At 42.4% G+C, this 19,501-nt stretch overlaps 1 protein-coding gene across 1 annotated transcript in view; it reads right to left on the bottom strand.

Annotated features, from left to right (window-relative positions):
• Positions 1-4,446: 4,446 nt before the first annotated feature.
• The window catches only part of LOC310878864 (interferon-induced very large GTPase 1-like), a gene marked incomplete at both ends in the record, with an annotated part of 49,887 nt that continues 34,832 nt past the window's right edge, over positions 4,447-19,501 (bottom strand). The window contains 2 exons of the mRNA XM_083793281.1: positions 4,447-4,486; positions 10,560-10,669. Of these exons, the coding sequence (XP_083649407.1) occupies positions 4,447-4,486; positions 10,560-10,669 (150 nt within the window). The remainder of the gene's footprint in view (positions 4,487-10,559; positions 10,670-19,501) is intronic.

The following is a 19,501-nucleotide window of genomic DNA, read 5'->3' as shown; positions in this document are numbered from 1 at the left end:
TAGTAAATGACCTTCACCAGTATACACGACCGTCACCATATAAATGACCTTGACCAGTATAAATGACCTTCATAAGACTAGTAAATGACCTTCACCAGTATAGATGACCTTGACCAGTATAAATTACCTTTATAAGACTAGTAAATGACCTCCACCAGTATACACGACCGTCACCATATAAATGACCTTGACCAGTATAAATGACCGTCACCAGTATAGATGACCTTGACCAGTATAGATGACCTTGACCAGTATAAATTACCTCCACCAGTATAAATGACCTTCATAAGACTAGTAAATGACCTTGACCAGTATAAAAGACCTTCACCAGTATAGATGACCTTGACCAGTATAAATTACCTCCACCAGTATAAATGACCGTCACCATATAAATGACCGTCACCAGTATAGATGACCTTGACCAGTATAAATGACCTTCATAAGACTAGTAAATGACCTTGACCAGTATAAATGACCTCCACCAGTATAAACGACCGTCACCATATCAATGACCTTGACCAGTATAAATGATCGTCACCAGTATAGATGACCTTGACCAGTATAGATGACCTTGACTAGTATAAATGACCGTCACCAGTATAGATGACCTTGACCAGTATAAATGACCTCCACCAGTATAAATGACCGTATAGATGACCTTGACCAGTATAAATGACCTTCATAAGACTAGTAAATGACCTTGACCAGTATAAATGACCTCCACCAGTATAAACGACCGTCACCATATCAATGACCTTGACCAGTATAAATGATCGTCACCAGTATAGATGACCTTGACCAGTATAGATGACCTTGACCAGTATAAATGACCGTCACCAGTATAGATGACCTTGACCAGTATAAATGACCTCCACCAGTATAAATGACCGTCACCATATAAATGACCTTGACCAGTATAAATGACCTTCACCAGTATAAAGGACCTTGACCTTAACATTTTCGCTGCGCTGGCTTGCTGAGCTCGCATTCTGAGCTGGCTGGCTTGTCAGACCGGCTGGTTCTGTTGCTGCAAGGCAGGGCGGGCAGACCGGTCCAGGCAGACAGAGAGTCAGGCCGCGAGAGAGGCCTGGCTGAGCTGGCTGACTGGGCGGGCTTGCTGGCTTGCTGGGCTCCCCGGGGGAAGCTTTGGGATGGATCTCTAGGGGCATCGGCTTGTGTTGAGCCTTCCAACGGCGTCTACCTTGATCTCCGTCCTAAGAAAGAAAGACAGAAAAAGAAACGCACATAAATTCAGAACGACTTAAAACCTTATAACCATACCTAACACCATACCAAAAATCTAAAACTTGTCACCAAGTGCACGTTCTTGTTGATTTTGGACGAATTGGGACCCAGCATGTATGGCACAGAAGACCATCCCTTTTTTCTGGAGAAAGGCCAAAGTGGTTGCAATCCCCAAACCCAGCAAAGAGCCATTTCCCTCCTCTGCATCACCTACAAGCTCTATGACAGGCTGCTACTCCAACGCCTCATGCAAGATTGAGTCTGTCCTTGAAAGTGCCCCCCAAGAAATGTCAAGCTACTACTACAATAACAACCACCTGAAACCCAACCCATCAAAAACCCAACTATGCAGCTTCCACCTGAGGAACCGAGACGCGGAAAAAGAACTGAGCGTCACAACCATACCCACCCCATGTAACTTGGAGTTACACTGGACAGGACACTCCTTCAAAAAACACCTGGAGAACAAAAGCCAAGGTCAACACCCACACCTGTGAAATAAGTGTTTACACACCTCATTCAAGTTGCAGGCAGGCAGGCAGGCAGGCAGGCAGGACGGACGTGACAGGCAGGCAGGCAGGCAGGCAGGACAAGACAGGCAAGCTTCCACCTGAGGAACCGAGACACGAAAAAAGAACCGAGTGTCACAACCATACCGACCCCATGTAAATTGGAGTTACACTGGACAGGACACTCCTTCAAGAAACACCTGGAGAACACAAAAGCCAAGGTCAACACCCACACCTGTGAAATAAGTGTTTACACACCTCAATCAAGTTGCAGGCAGGCAGGCAGGACGGACATGACAGGCAGGCAGGCAGGACGAGATAGGCAAGCATGCAAGCAAGCAGGCCGAGGCAGGCAGGCATGCAGGTAGACCGGCCGAGGCAGGCAGCCAGGCAGGAGGGGCAGCCACACAAGCACGCAGTGGCGAGGCAAGCACGCAGGCAGCTGAGGCATGCGGCAAGCAGTCAGGCAAGATCACATGCAAGAACGCAGGCAGGCAAGCACGCAGTTAGTAAAAACCAGTTTCAGACAGGCACGGTGTTTAGCAGAATAACAGGTCGAAGAAGACCCGATACAGGCATCTGGACAAGGCCAGGAAAGCAACAAAGTGCAGGCAGGGGGACTATCCGGCCTAAGGCTGCGCTGCAAGGGTTGGAGCCTGGCTTGCTCCTGCTGGTCTGTGCCTGCTGGCTGTTGGTGTGCACAGTAAGTCTGGAATGCCTAAGGCTGGGCTTGTAAAATAATTCGCTGCGCTGGCTTGCTGAGCTCGCATTCTGAGCTGGCTGGCTTGCCGTACCGGCTGGTTCTGTTGCTGCATGGCAGGGCGGGGCAGACCGGGCCAGGCAGACAGAGAGCCAGGCCACGAGAGAGGCCTGGCTGAGCTGACTGAGCAAGGCCAGTATGACTGCAATGGCTGACTGCAAAGGCTGAAGAGCGCTGGCTTGGCAGCCTGCCCTTCTACACTGGCTGACTGGCGGGGCTGGCTGGCTGCTTTGGCTGACTGCGTCGGCTTGCTGGCTAGCTGGCTTGCTGGGCTCCCCGGGGGAAGCTTTGGGATGGATCTCAAGGGGCATCGGCTTGAGTTGAGCCAACGGCGTCTACCTTGATCTCGGTCCTAAGAAAGAAAGACAGAAAAAGAAACGCACATAAATTCAGAACGACTTAAAACCTTATAACCATACCTAATACCATACCAAAAATCAAAAACTTGTCACCAAGTGCACGTTCTTGTTGATTTTGGACGAATTGGGACCCAGCATGTATGGCACAGAAGACCATCCCTTTTTTCTGGAGAAAGGCCAAAGTGGTTGCAAACCCCAAACCCAGCAAAGAGCCATTTCCCTCCTCTGCATCACCTACAAGCTCTATGACAGGCTGCTACTCCAACGCCTCATGCAAGATTGAGTCTGTCCTTGAAAGTGCCCCCCAAGAAATGTCAAGCTACTACTACAATAACAACCACCTGAAACCCAACCCATCAAAAACCCAACTATGCAGCTTCCACCTGAGGAACCGAGACGCGGAAAAAGAACTGAGCGTCACAACCATACCCACCCCATGTAACTTGGAGTTACACTGGACAGGACACTCCTTCAAAAAACACCTGGAGAACAAAAGCCAAGGTCAACACCCACACCTGTGAAATAAGTGTTTACACACCTCATTCAAGTTGCAGGCAGGCAGGCAGGACGGACGGACGTGACAGGCAGGCAGGCAGGCAGGACAAGACAGGCAAGCTTCCACCTGAGGAACCGAGACACGAAAAAAGAACCGAGTGTCACAACCATACCGACCCCATGTAACTTGGAGTTACACTGGACAGGACACTCCTTCAAGAAACACCTGGAGAACACAAAAGCCAAGGTCAACACCCACACCTGTGAAATAAGTGTTTACACACCTCAATCAAGTTGCAGGCAGGACGGACATGACAGGCAGGCAGGCAGGACGAGATAGGCAAGCATGCAAGCAAGCAGGCCGAGGCAGGCAGGCACGCAGGTAGACCGGCCGAGGCAGGCAGCCAGGCAGGAGGGGCAGGCACACAAGCACGCAGTGGCGAGGCAAGCACGCAGGCAGCTGAGGCATGAGGCAAGCAGTCAGGCAAGATCACATGCAAGAACGCAGGCAGGCAAGCACGCAGTTAGTAAAAACCAGTTTCAGACAGGCACGGTGTTTAGCAGAATAACAGGTCGAAGAAGACCCGATACAGGCATCTGGACAAGGCCAGGAAAGCAACAAAGTGCAGGCAGGGGGACTATCCGGCCTAAGGCTGCGCTGCAAGGGTTGGAGCCTGGCTTGCTCCTGCTGGTCTGTGCCTGCTGGCTGTTGGTGTGCACAGTAAGTCTGGAATGCCTAAGGCTGGGCTTGTAAAATAATTCGCTGCGCTGGCTTGCTGAGCTCGCATTCTGAGCTGGCTGGCTTGCCGTACCGGCTGGTTCTGTTGCTGCATGGCAGGGCGGGGCAGACCGGGCCAGGCAGACAGAGAGCCAGGCCACGAGAGAGGCCTGGCTGAGCTGACTGAGCAAGGCCAGTATGACTGCAATGGCTGACTGCAAAGGCTGAAGAGCGCTGGCTTGGCAGCCTGCCCTTCTACACTGGCTGACTGGCGGGGCTGGCTGGCTGCTTTGGCTGACTGCGTCGGCTTGCTGGCTAGCTGGCTTGCTGGGCTCCCCGGGGGAAGCTTTGGGATGGATCTCAAGGGGCATCGGTGTTGAGCCCTACCTTGATCTCGGTCCTAAGAAAGAAAGAAAGACAGAAAAAGAAACACATAAATTCAGAACGACTTAAACCCTCTATATAACAAATAATAATAATTCTGGACAGGAATCCTGTATTGCAGCAGGGGTGACCAAAAGGTACATCGTGATCTACCAGTAGATCACAAAGGCTGTGCAGGTAGACCACATGGCATGCCCCTAAATGTACAGTATAATCTATCGCTTGATTGATTGACATAAAAAAGGCCTGTCAGCTCAAATGTTGCACACAAACGTCAGTAGAATTACAAAGTTATTGTAATATAAAAATATTTTACTGCAAAAGTGGTGAAATTGATATTTAAAGTTACACCCCAAAGTAAGAATACAGCCTGTCCATCTGGGGATTAAGTCATATAAACTCATGTAGAGTCACAATGGAAGCTCTGAGAGGTTTACAACTTGGCATACATAATAATAATGTAGGTATGTGTTCAAATGTCTATATCTCATATTTACATTCACATATTGACAATAGGCGGAAATGTAAATCTATGTAGAGTGTCTTCTTTACTTTGTAGTGATTCTGACATGGATGGTCATAGCAACACATATGAGGGCTTGTATGGACGGTGTGGTTCTGCTGAACCCAGCAATACTCATGAAGTTATGGCACTAAACGTATATGGTTTCCCAAATGGGAGGAAATAAAGCAGTCCTAAATGAAATCTACAGTATCAAACAGATTTGTTTTATTTAGATTTCACTTATGCAAAGGTGGGGAAATTATAACAAATTCACCTAAAATATATGAAATGTCACAAATGAGAAATTGTGAAAGTATATGCAGCTTCAACAATAGTAGGCTACTGAGAGAAATGCAGCCCTACAATAGAACTACCTAACTATTATTTAGCACACCTGGATGAGGGAAACCAAGCTCAATGCTCAATGTTATCCTCATACCAGCAAGTCATTCATTCATGTAGAGTTGATATAATCATTTAACATGTTTGCTTAAGGTAAAGTTGTATTTAGCTCCGTAGGTCAGTAGCTTATCCGACTAAATTAGATTTAGTGTAACAGAGCATGTCCAGTAGCCATTGACAATAGTAGAACCCTGACACTGTAGACCTGAGGGCGAGAAAAGGACGAGGTCACGTGCACGCATCAGCCTGGGTGACAGCAGACTGCTGTGCGAGCGCTGGCGCTTTGGCATGGGGAGTCAGATCAACATATGGAATGAATTCTGTACTGGCCATATATGGAGCGTGTCTTGAGTATACAGGGATTAATGAGGTCAGTATTGATGACATCAGGGATCTCCATATATGGGCATTCCCATATATGGGCTTAATATTGATGAGGGATCTCCATCCCTGATGATGTCACAAGGTGACTATAACTAACTGACGGGACATTTATGTTTTCATAGTAAATGTGATGTGCGGTCGCTATTACAACATGGTTAGAAAAACATCCAAATAGAAAAAGGAAAGTGACACGGTCCATAATGTCAAAACTTCCGCAGTAGAAGACCTTCAACAGTAAATATTGAAACAGAAAAATGATGATGATGATGATGTTCATAAAAACCCTGGCTCAATATACCAACACTATGCTCTCGTAACCTGATTGTATGAAGATAAATATCATACAATATATAACCTCTGACTGGGAGTTATAATGACATAATGAAGACTCTGAGCTCTGAGGAAGATGTGATGGTCTAAAATTTTGATTTTCCTTCAGTTTCCAGGATCTGTATATTTAGACTCTAAATATACAGATCCTGGAAACTGAAGGAAAATCATTACATTACAATTTGCATTCAGCTGAAAGGACTGATGTGGTATGCTCTGAAAGTGTGCCCATGGAATATGCACTGATAGAAGCTGCACGTCCAAGAAAAAACTTCAGATATTGATGAAGAAAATCATGGACCATGTGTCTTCAGTATGTCATCATAACGCTTAGTTTAGTGTCATCACTTTCATATAATTAAATTAAAACAGGTGAACATTTGGTCTGCTGTTCTGATTCTTTGTTTTGTCTGGCAGCTGCTTTATTTCCTTTAGAGGTTTAAGGTAGCTTTTATGATGTTTATATAATACAAGAGCAGTCGGCGATACAACTTCATCAACCTTTCTCATACTACATGACATGAAGGACCTTGTCTCTGTTACTAGTATCAACCTTATTCAGTCTTCTTGATGAGACTGGTGCAGGCATACTCTCACTCTCAACATTTGCAACTTGTTCTGACTGGTGTAGTTTGCTGAAGGTCTTGTCTGACCGTACACTATTGTTAGGTAACCATGCCGTTACAAGTGATACTAATTAACCATTCTGGTGAAACAGAGTCTGGGCTTTGCTATGGCTACTGGGGTTACAGGATCTGTTACACTAAATGGGTCTTAAACCTAGGTCACTCTCCAGCTAGCTAAATAGATACGAGACTTGACAAGGTTCTTCTCATCTTTTCACATTCCAGATTATTTGCTGTGTCAGTTTATGAATTAACCCATATAGGCAACAAGATGCAGATAGAGCAGATGGAGCTAAAATACTGTAAAAAAAATACTGTAAAAAGCCCAACACACACCGGACGGAGCCGGTGTGTGTTGGGCGACAAGCAGATCGCAAACCAAATTGGATGAGTGGGGAGTCAATGGAGGGTATTGCAACTCTAGATTCATCCCATTATAAAGAAATCTAGCGTTGCGGCTAAGTACTATATAGTGTGTGTTCACTAACAGTGTTAAATATCTCTATATTGTGACAGTAATCATTGCTATAGTGTGTGTTCAGTAACAGGAATATTCCTGTCTCTGAGTCTCCAGCCCTTTAATATTATAGAAAAAGATTGTCGCTGTTACGCATGTTATTTGTATGTGTGGTATATTTTATACCATACAGTTTGTGAGACGTAGTGTGGTGGGTTAAAATTGACCACATATGTATTATGTAACTGCTTCTGTTACGGTAAAGGGTACGCTAGTCGAATGGTTAACGTCGCCGATCTATTTGTTTGATGACCCGAGTTCGCATCCATTTCGGGGACTGTATAATTGTACTTTTGGTTGTTAAAAGTGGGGCTTGAACCCGCCAGGTATCAGGTCACTGCCTCGGCGGGGATCAGTGTCTGTATTATACAGTCAGTTTTTGTATAGCCTACTCTCATAGGCGGAGCTTGAACTTGACGCCTGGGGGTGCGACTGCTTGGCCAACGACACCCAATTTTTTTTACCTTTATTTTATTATTTTAGCGTTTTTACAATGCCCTAACCCCTAAAAATTAGTTATTTACACACTAAACCCAAGCGTTTAGGTTATAAACAGTTTTAAACACATATTTGTAACACTTTTTAAACGTGTCACATTGTTTAGATTATAAACAGAAGAACATGTTTAATCCCTGTAACACTTTTTAAACACATAAACGTGTTTAGTTTTTACAATCAAAGTCAGTCATATAGGTGTTTAGAATTTGAACACTAGGTGTTCTCGTGAGGTGTTTGAGTGAACTCGTGTTCTACTGTATTTTATGACCATTAATAAACACTTTATATAAGCATTTTATTATTACACACATGGTGTTTAGGTTTAAACGAGTCACATGTTCCAGGGATTTACAGTGTAGGTAGTACAGCAGCTCACACACATACACACATGCACTACAGCCATACAGCGAGTCATCATATCATGATAAGAGAGATGATTACAAACTACAGTCAGAAGCCAGAAGTTACGTTAAAAAAAAAAAAAAAAAAAAAAAAAAAAAGGTTTTTGTTTTCCCCCCCTGAACCCCCTCAAGCTCCGCCCATTCCTACTCTTGAGGGCAAAGATTCCAAAGAATGCCCTATCTAGAGTTATTGAGGCTAGGCTGCTTAGTGATACGAGGACCCGGGGTTGCTTCCCTCCAAAAATAACCAAAAGGTTGTTATTAGCAGCATTTTTTTGTAGTTACTTTGGGACAAATAGAATTATTTGCGCCCAAGTGTACAAACTCTGACGCTGTAATATAGACGCACATCCCCGCCGAGCAGGAGACCCAATGGTGTAGTGTAGTGGGCAAAGGATTCGCCTTGAAATCCTAAACTGGTAACTGGCGGGTTCAAGAGCAGCTTTTAACAAACGAGAGATTTTTAAAAGTCAAATTATACAGTCTTCGAGCAGGATGCGAACTCGGGTCTTCGAACAAACAAAGGACAGACCTTAAAGGACAACTTTCGTTTTTTTCAACCAAGGTTCATGTTTTAGGTTGTTATTAGAGAAACTAAAAGGTGAGTGTTAATTTTCTTTCATTTGCTGCTTTCTTTTGTTTTGGGGATTTTAGCAATTTTTTACAGGGGGGCGGGGGCATTCGAGCATGGGGCTAAATAGGTATTTTTTTTACAAAATATTATGGCGATTCATTTTTTTATTATTTACTATAGTCCTAATAAACCCCAAGAAATTACATCTGACCACAAAAGATCACAGGATCTATTGAATGTGACAAACTGACATATTGAGCCTATACACACAGTATAAGCCTTCCCCCAGTAGGCTACCTTCACATTCAGTAGATCCTGTTATCTTTTGTGGACAGATGTAATTTCCTGGGGTTTATTAGGACTATAGTAAATAATACAAAAATAAATCACCATAAAATGTTGTAAAAAAATACATATTTAGCCCCATGCTCGAATGCCCCCGCCCCCCTGTTAAAAATAGCTAAAATCCCTAAAACGAAAGAAAGCAGCAAATGAAAAGACTCATCTTTTACTTTCTCTAATAACAACCTAAAACATGAACCTTGGTTGAAAAAAACTAAAGTTGTCCTTTAACCGCTCCACTAACGTACCATCTACCCAAATTAGAGAAGTAATTTAAAAAATATAAATAACATAAAGAGTAGCAGTGATAACATGTAGGCTAAACAACAGCGGTAAGTATTGAATAACTTATAAATTAATTACCTGGACACAGAGAGACGATTTGAACGCGTGGCACTCAACAAACAATCTGTCAAAGTGCCAAACCTGCAGCAACGCCCAGGCGCCGTATTTAAACCTGCGGGACTTCCTTCCGGTGTGAAGCCACGCCCACGAGTTTACGTCTATGTTAGCAACAGACTTCAGGTGCGGGCCGTGCGGCGCGCGAGCCTCCAGTTACAGCTTTCGGTGACAGATGTCTGACTCAAGCTCGTACTGTAAATTTGGAAATGGAAGTATGAAAGCAACTTGTAAAGTATTGTAGGTTTCGAACACATTAATTCAAGTTGAGTAGACATACAGCTGTCCGTGGAATTGGCTAAGTCAGACAGTACAGTGAGTAGCCTACTGTACACGTGTGTCAGGCTGTCAGCTTTCATGACAAACTGCCTGCATTGGGCGTTTTCTTTCCAAAGAGTGGATTTTCCAGGTGAGTTTAATTAGCAAACTGCTCAGCTTAATATTCATATTCATGTGCAAGTGCAGTCGAATTGTGTATACTTTTATTGCAGCGTGATAAAAGTGAATAATTAGTATGGGGGAGTTTTCTGACAGCTAGCTACATTCACATTGCTCATTGCTTCACTCAACAACACTCTGCTACAGCCTGATGTCATGTGAACCATGCATGGCTATACATGGTCATTTTGAGGATTGACAACTTTAAACAAACATTCTGTTCAATTTGGATAATCAAATATTAGCCAGCATACCGGTAGGCTATTAGTCTTTCTGTCTGTATGATATCATTCAAGTGTTGCAGTTGCATAGAGGGATTTTGGCACTCTCTGGTGGTTTTAGCCAGTGCTAGCCCTTAAGCCCTGGTCCAGTGCTTACCAGCGAGTAAGAGAGACTCGCTGTAAGCACTGGACCAGGGCTAAGCCAGTGCCAGAGCCATATAGTAAGCCAGAGTTACGACCAAGCCCCCAGAAGGGCTGGCTAACGTTGAAGCTGCCACTATACCTACTTAAGTAGGTAGAAGCAGCAAGGTGTGTGTGGCTGATATTTGAGTTAGGCCAAAAACATAGTCTCAGCCAGGCCTGGTGGAGACAAAACATGCCATAATTACCCTTTTTGTAAGGAAAAAAGAAGACCTACTGTAGTTTATCTATATATCCAGTCCTGGTTGTACCGTCTCCTGTAGAAGATGCGAGCGAGTCCAACTGTGTTCCGGTTGGAGTTGGAGGAGATGTGATGCGAGTCCAACTGTCTCTGGCTGTAGGACACGTGACCCAACAGTTTCTTGTGTGGAGAAGATGTACCCATAGTCCATACCATATCCACGCTCCCAAAAGACAATCAACGGGTACCAAGGATGTTAAGAAGAAGACTGCTCAAGGTATGTCTTTCTTTCTTTCTTTCTTTCTTTCTTTCTTTCTTTCTTTCTTTCTTTCTTTCTTTCTTTCTTTCTTTCTTTCTTTCTTTCTTCTTTCTTTCTTTCTTTTCATGGCTCTGGATTAGTGGATTTGAAGGAAGATGCCATGTGAATATGCAGTGTGTATGAGTGAATGTTGTGGCTGCTGTTGGAGTTTGTGAGTTGTATTAAACAGCATAAGGTATAGACTATGGGTGTATCATATGTGGTCTCTTCGTCATTTCTGTGAATACAGGTGGAGTGGGCACCTAAAAATTGTCTATTTTTTCCAAAGAATAATAAATAAATAAAGAATAATGCTTTGAAAAATGTTAAATAAAGTAAACTATATGATTTGAACATGCAGGGTACATTCTATCAGAACTACATATTATTTACCCTTCAACTTCTTCTTTATGACCAAATTGACTGAATAATATAGCTACAGTACACAGGATTTGTAGCTAGGTTTTAATGTGATGATTAGGATACATGTATTTATTTGTCCCCACTTTGTAAACTAAATGTAGTCTAAATTCCCAGAGTTCACAGGTGCCCACTCACCACTGTTCTGGTTACCACTTCAATTAGCCTAGCCTGTGAGTTTGCTATTTTCATCCAAGTTCAAGCTAGAGGTTTTAAGCTCTGACATAAAAACGGTGAGAATAGTGTCTGTGTTATGGCCGCTGTGTTGAAGGTTGTACGTTTGTGACAGGATGGCTGTATAATATGGTTTGTTATTGGTTTGTGTCATCGCCAGTATTACTTCTTCGGACCATATCCGGGGTCTGAAGTCTGGTTGCAGGACAATAACTCAGGAGTCACAGTCCATGACTTGGATGTATAGTATAGTTTTATTTATTCCAATGCAGGTGTTATAGTGTAGGACAGTGATGTAATGCAAGCAAGCAGTTGTCAGAATCTCTACTCTAAACATTTTAACATAGAGCATTTATACTCTCATTATCTTCTGCCTTTCAATAACATTAATAAATCAATGTTTGGCTTATTGTTTTCATATCTTTGACAGACATTTAGCCATTATCTTGCTTTGTAAAAGAATGCAGTTCTATAATGCACACTTTATATTGGTGCAGCGGCAAGTCTTACTTGGCCAATCCATTTGGCTCAGTCAGTGGTTCTCAACCAGTGGTCCAGGGACCACCACACCAGTGGTGCTTGAGAATGTTCTTCCAGGTGGTCCCCAGTTAAACTTAAAATGAGTTGGTAACCCAATTAACCCATATAGATCTTTAACTCTTGAGAGCATAACATGAAACTCTTAGGGGTCCATTTGGTTTCATTTTATGCTCTCGAGTAAAATTATTGTTAAACATCTGCATTACTTAATTTACATAAAGTCTACACAATTAGATAATGTAGAATTGTTATTTTGATCAACGTTTGCCTGTTATCTCTCCATCAATACAGGAATTGTGGACAAAATCTTGTCCAACACCAAGAAATTATTAATTGGGTCTGAGAGGCTAAATGTCATCAAATGGTGGTCCACTCTGTGGCTCAAATGCCCGATAATGGACCTTGATGTGCAAAGGGTTGAATAACACTGGTTTAGCTGGGTTGGCCAATCAGAAAACATCGATATGGACACTGGTACCTTTAAAAATATTATTTTAGTTTTGCTGTTATATTACTATGTACTTTTGTATTGACCTTGCATATTATATATGGATGTCTGATATAGTGCTGCAGAAACTTTATTGTCTCTGAGTTGGAAAGCCCTTTCCGCCGGATAGGGCTTTCCGACTCAGGGACGATAAAGTCTAATTATAAAGTATCTGTAGTCAAAGCAAAAACATTACAAAAACAAATGCCCCCCCCCCCCCCCCCCTTACTCTAAATAGGAAACAGTTATTCAAACAATGTCTTGTTTTCCTATGTTTAAACCTTATTCTCAGAAGAATTACAAAGCCAAAAAGCCCGACCAGCATCAATGAACACCAGCGTTTTAGCTTGACCTTCAGCTGAGCTTTTATGTTAAACAACCCCAATAGGCAACTTTGAATAATGTCTCCTGTGATACTTCCTAATTCCAAACAGAACGACAGCCTTGATAAAAACAAGGAAAGAAAAAAGACCCAAAAAAGTCAAAACAAGAGGGAATACGAATCCTTCACATAATGTTTGAGCAGTCTAATAATACAAGTTGAAAACAATTTAAATCTGTCAGTGATACTTCCTGTCCCTGATACGTGCACGTCAAAAGAAAAATATCCATGAATAAAGAGTTTGGAGTAGACGAGGACAAGAAAATAACTTTGGGGGAGAGAGAGATTAACTTAAATGAAGATGGTGAAAGTCGAACAAATTGAATGAACCACATCTGTGCAGGGATATTGAGGATTTTCTCAATTTGCATGTAGACTGCAGGAGTAGAGGCAGAATTAGGCTAGTGTTAACCCTGTTCTAGGCGAACATTCAGGAAAAAAATGGTTGAATGTCCTGTGAAAGCAGGGGAACATTCTGTGAAAGTAGGTGAACATTCAGCAAAATATATGAACATTAGTCAACATGGGCATTCGGTTAGAATAGCAGATGTACAAGCCACCTGTTGAGCTTGTAAATCTATTATCTTTGCTATTTGATAATGTTTAATGTTCTGGTTTATCAGATAACATTGTTGGAAGAGATGGAATAACATAAAGTCCCACTAAAGTAAATTCATGACCGTATATGAACATCTTTCTTCATGGTTTAAATGTTTCCAGGGCATAGCCTCCCTTGGTTCCACCATGTTAGGAGAGGATGTACACTGCTCATTGTCACGGACCACTTGAGATTATCCGAATGACATTTCCATTGCACATTTCACATTTTTTGTGGTATGTAAAAGGTCACAAATGCACACACACGAGAATCTTTGCTGTTATCCATTGGAGAGCTGTTTAAATCAACACGTTCCGTAGCTGACCAGTATAATAATTCAATAAGTCACGAGATGTCTCAGGTTACCGGGTATTTTACAATGGCTGGTAGGCGTAGGCGGAGGGTCTTCTTCCCTATATGTTTGGAGATTTTAAATATTTTGGTATTTGTTTATATTTCTGAAAATGTTTGTATACTGACATTCAGTGGCATAATGATACCAGTGGTTTATGTTGCCGCAATAGAAGCAATTCAGTTTTGGTCAAGGGCAGAACAAAAGAAGGCTGTGGTTTCAGGCGTCTAATTCAGGCTTTATTCATTATGTTTCTGTTTGAACACATTGAAAGTACTATCTCAAATACAGGAATATTTGACAAAGAAATATCAGAACATGTTTGAAAATGTCGTAATTGTTTTTGTATACTCACATTCAGTGGCAGTGGCACACCAGTTGTTTCTGTTCGTGCAATAGAAGCAATTAAGATTTGCAAAGTTTTGATCAAGGGCAGAGAAAAAGTAAGGCTGTGTTTTCAGTTGTCTAATTCAGGCTTTATTCATTAGATTTCAGTTTCAGTACACTTTGAGAGCACTATGTCAAATACAGGAATATTTTGCAATTTAGGGCAGTCAAATTATCATGACTTCCCCGTCACTTTAACCTGAGTCTCAGGTCCTGAGATGTAATCCCAACATTAACTAATGGCCCATTCAAAACTGGATCATGTTTTAAACTTTTAATAAAAGCCCTTGTCACTTAATGTTCTTGCACAATTCACTCTTTTATTTCTCACAAAATAGTCTAATGAGTGGTTTGAATAGGAGCCAGAGATCAGACTCGGTGTGTTTGGAAAAGTCTGGGCCATTTTAATTAAGATTCAACTAGAAAGGCCAACAGGCAACAGTTCATATCGCTGCCAAAACCTCTGTTTGGAACTATCACCATCATCAGAGCCACATTAATTCATTTCTTCAACAAAAGGCTGGAGGGACGACTCTCGCACATACACACACACACAGAAAGGATTACAAGGGCACAAAATGAAACAATATCTGTGATTTATGGCAGAGAGGAGGCGTGTCAATGATAACACTGCAGAGGCTCAACATCAAGCGACAAAAAGACACAACATCCATTGACACAACTGTGACTCGATAGAAGAAACAACTGAAAACCACATGGAAAAAACAAGGACACAACTACACTCATAACAACAAAGTAAACATAGGTCTACACTCTACAGTATCATTAACATTTCGGGCTGGTAGTTGGAGCATGGATTTAGTTTTCCAGGATCTGTCTCCATTTAGTCTCGATGAACCATCTACACCCCCAACCCTTTTCCTCTTCAGGACATTTTGATTTAGCACTCATAAATATGTATTGTACTCAACTGTATAAAATCAAATTAATAAGATCAATAAGGTGAAATCTGTTTTGTGTTATTATTCTCCTGCCCTGGTGGCTTTTACATCCAGTTCTAGGATTTCTTGGCTCTCAGCCTTGAAACCAATAGAACAAAAAACACTGTCCCACCCAGACCCTGCCTTCTGCTGTCTCCTTTGACAGATGTTAAAGATCTCATCTGGCTTCCTTAATTATTAACTATAAAAGTCAAAACAGTAGTATTGACCGCAGGGCTGAAATATCTGCATTATATTATGTATATCACAAATCACACAGAGACGGCAGTCCTCTGGATGGAAAAGCTAAGCAGCCTGTTGGTTTACCAAGGGCTGTATTTTAATGGGCCACACTTCTCTGCACACTGACAAGCTAATGGATTTGACTTGTCAGATGACAAATTGCTCCCTTAAAAGGGAGTGGGAAATTAAATTGGGTCTTCTGCTGACTGCCAGGTGAAGCCTTTTGAAACAAAGCAGTCTCTCAACTAACTGTAAAGGTACTACGTTGTTTGGCTTTTTCCACTCACTAGTCAATATGGATAATCCAATCATGAAACAATTTTCTTGATGATTAACGGCAAAATAGTTCAAGTTGTGTGTGTGTGTGTGTGTGTGTGTGTGTGTGTGTGTGTGTGTGGAAATAAAACATTTTTTTGAGTGGTGCAACCACTCCTACAACCAGCTTGCAATGTCCTCGTACCTGTTTGTTTGTTTGTGTGTCTGTCTGTTTGTTTGTTTGTGTGTGTGTGTGTCTGTCTGTGTGAGCATGAGTATGTGACTTAATAATAGCAGTAGGGGGCGCCAGAAACAGTGAGAGGGGTAGTGACTCTAATGAGAGAGAGTGAGAGAGAGAGAGAGAGAGAGAGAGAGAGAGGGGGGGGGGGGGGGGGGGGGAGGGGAATTGCACCACTCAGTTCACACGTGTGTGATTTTTTTTTTTTTTTTTAGATATTTTTTTGCGGCTTACGCCTTTTATTGATTTTTTAAGTGACAGATAGTAGGCTGACAGGAAACGGGAGAGAGATGGGGGGATGACATGCGGTAAAGGCCGTGTCGGGTTCGGGAGTCGAACCCGCGGCACACCGCGACTGGATCACCAGTCCGGTGCCCAGACCGTTACGCTACGGCCTGGGCCGAAATAAAACATTTAACCATATTCATCCAAGGGTTGTCAAGTATGGCAGTTTCCATCCATATGATGTGTCACTTTCAGTTTGCAGCAACAATCCCACGTTGGAGCTGCAAAAGGCTGAGAGGCTACTGCTACTGCAGTGTTGCGATGGGTGTTTTTAAATATCCATTTTTCATCATCGTGTTTAAGTGCATTTGGAAAGGCTACTGGGAAATAGAGTAGTTTCTGGTTCCCAGGGGAGGGCACATTTAATTTACTGCTTCAGCTTCACCCAGCAGATGGCTGCTCGCTCGGATGATCCAGGAATTAAGTGTCTGACATTTGGAGTGATACTTATACTTATAGATATGTCCTACACGCATGAGATCACCGGCTGGCCACACAAGTCCAAGATCGAGAGTGGAGCTACGCCATTCCCATATGGATCCCGAGATCCACATGATTAGTTTTTATACAGTGCAGGGATGTCTGTCTGTGTATCCGGAGCTAATCTTGCAAACTGCTGGTAGCCATTCGTGTATCCACGTGATTTTATTACTACAGATGTGTGCTGCTTGTGAGTCTAATGTCTCATGTCATTGTCCCCACTGGGAGAATGACATAACATCATATCGATTCATATCATATTGTATGGCAAAATGGCTAGAAATAAAAATGCTAATATATAGGGTGGTGAACTACTATTGGGCAAAACATACATTTATGCCAAAGTGAAGTGTTATATTAAATTTCCAAGTGATGTTGACATTAACTGTAAGTCGGACAATGCATTGATGCTCACGCCGAGATGGATTTGGGTAGGGGACAATCCCCAGATTGTCCTCTGTCCTCTTCCTGAACCCATGACTTGATCATTTTAAAACACCAATTCAAAGCATTAGCATTAGACGCCTGAGTTGAATTGCCTATAACCCCTGTGGTGCATTTCTTGTATGACCAGACGGGGCCGCTGCTGACAATATGGGTGTGCTACGCATAACATCTTTGTGGTTGTGACACCTGCTTTGAATGTTATCAACAGATAATCACCAGTAGGTTACTTATCACTCGAATGCAGTCGAGCCAGCAGGCTTGCCTGGAGCCGACTGCATGTATACTGGCTGCGATTAGGAAACGCGGTGAAAGTGAAATTATTGCCGCCGAAGCGAAAACATTGTGAAACTGACTTACATGTACATGGCCGGTTAAGACTGGTTAGGTGACTACATTACACCAGCTCAGTGGCCTTGTGGTTAGAGTGTCCACCCTGAGACTGGGAGGTCGGGGTTCAATCCCCGGCCGGGTCATACCAAAGACTGTAAAAAATGGGACCCAATGCCTCCCTGCTTGGCACTCAGCATCGAGGGTTGGATTGGGGGTAAGTCCCTGCGACATACTAGCGTCATGTCCAGGGGGTGTACTTGTACATCAAGCTGCCTCACGCTACAGAAACAGGAGATAGGCTCCTGTCCCTATGGGCCTCATGGCTCGGCAAGGCTACTAGGTGACTACATGGCCGGTTAAGACTGATGTGAGGTTAGGTGACTTACATGGCCGGTTAAGACTGATGTGAGGTTAGGTGACTTACATGGCTGATTAAGACATGAGATTAGGTTAGGGTTAGAGTTATGGTTAGATTTAGGGTTAGTAATAGTCAGACAATGGGACCAACGGACGTCTGACGTCTCAGAGCTAGTTTCCACGTTTCCTAATTGCAACCAGTCGGCTCCAGGCGAGCCTGCTGCCTCGATTGCATTGGAGTTACCAGTTGATTTTCACATTTTTCATACAAATCCTTTGGGTGTGATTGCTGCTGGGAAGTAGTGTTGTCCTCGTAGTATTTGTTAATTATTTGCATATTACTCAGACAAGAAGTGGACACAGGCTGTTGTGTTTGAATGATACTAATCTCTAAAGACAAATCTTCAATTCGCAATGAAATTCTGCCAGCAGGATTGCTGTTTAGTTGAAGAGGAGCTCGCCCAGAGGGCAGGCCCATGAGCAGGAAGCAAGCAAATGAGTATAAAATGGTGATGCCAACAGTGGTGGAACATAACATTTACATACTGTAAGTACTGTACTTGAGTAAAATATTTAGGTATTTGTACTTTTTCCAATTTCCAATACTTTTACTTCTACGCCACTACTGTACATCTCGGATCTGAATATTGTACTTTTACTCCACTATATTAATTTGAAAACTTTAGTTACTTAGATTTTGATTTATTATTACAAAACATACATTAACCTCTTCAGCCCTATATGCGTTTCAGCCATTTGAAAATAGCAGATCTACGTCGCAATGCAACGCATTGTGAGTGTTTTGCAGAATGGGACATTCTGCAAAATTAGTATTTTTGATACTTTAAGTACATTTTACTTTACATGAGCATCTTTCTCCAGATGACTGGATGATGAACTGAACTGAACGATCACTTTAGATAGGACACCTAGGGCAAATATACAGATTTATAGCTCTATAAAGGACCCCCCAGGTTGGGTGTCTACCTCCATCTCAGAGGAGGTCCTGGGTTGTGTGGAAATAAGTTATTTCTTGGGCTTTCTTGGCTGTTTTCCTTTAGACTGTGACATACTCTGTAATAACATGGTCAAAGAAAGGCAATGCGCACTGTGGAAGGAATTCATCTTATTATAATTCACACGCATGATAAGTTGTTGTCTATTCATCCATTATATTTCAATAATTCTTAAATTGTTGCCTAACCTATTGATCCGGATCAAATCTTGTATGTTTTCGTGACCCTGCACTCACTATGCGAGTTCCGTCTCACCAGAGACACTATAGATTATACTTCTAATAACTGGACAGCATGACACATCTCTGTCGACAAAGCCACTAATTTACCTAGAAGCCTTATTAACACATTGATTGCTAACTTCTGAAATTCTACTCAGGATTGCTTCTGCTAAGCGATTAACATTGGACTTTTTAACTTTTTAGGGGCCCACAGCGAGGGGCCTCTTATAGCACATCGCACATTGCATAAATCAAAAGGAAGCCAAACTAGTCCACTTCAATTTAAAAAAAAAAATATGATTCTACCATCTTCCATTCTGGAGATATTGACCTTTTTCTAAAACCTGCTTTTCACTGCACGCTGCTCTTTTGAAAAAACAGCAGAGATATGGAAGGTTGAAGTTGACAGACATTGACAGACAGATATAAAAATGAACACAAATAATATCATATACATACTACACACTGAATGAAAGCCCTGAATGTCTACTTTTAGGAGGAAAACAAATACACATGGTCCCATGTATAGTTTGTCAGTAATTGGCTGTTGAATGCAGCTTG

This window comes from Protomyctophum parallelum (assembly GCF_964188405.1).
Source record: "Protomyctophum parallelum genome assembly, chromosome: 21".
NCBI lineage: Eukaryota > Metazoa > Chordata > Actinopteri > Myctophiformes > Myctophidae > Protomyctophum > Protomyctophum parallelum.
Note: the sequence above shows the minus strand (reverse complement) of the source record. Positions and strands in the feature narration are given on the sequence as shown.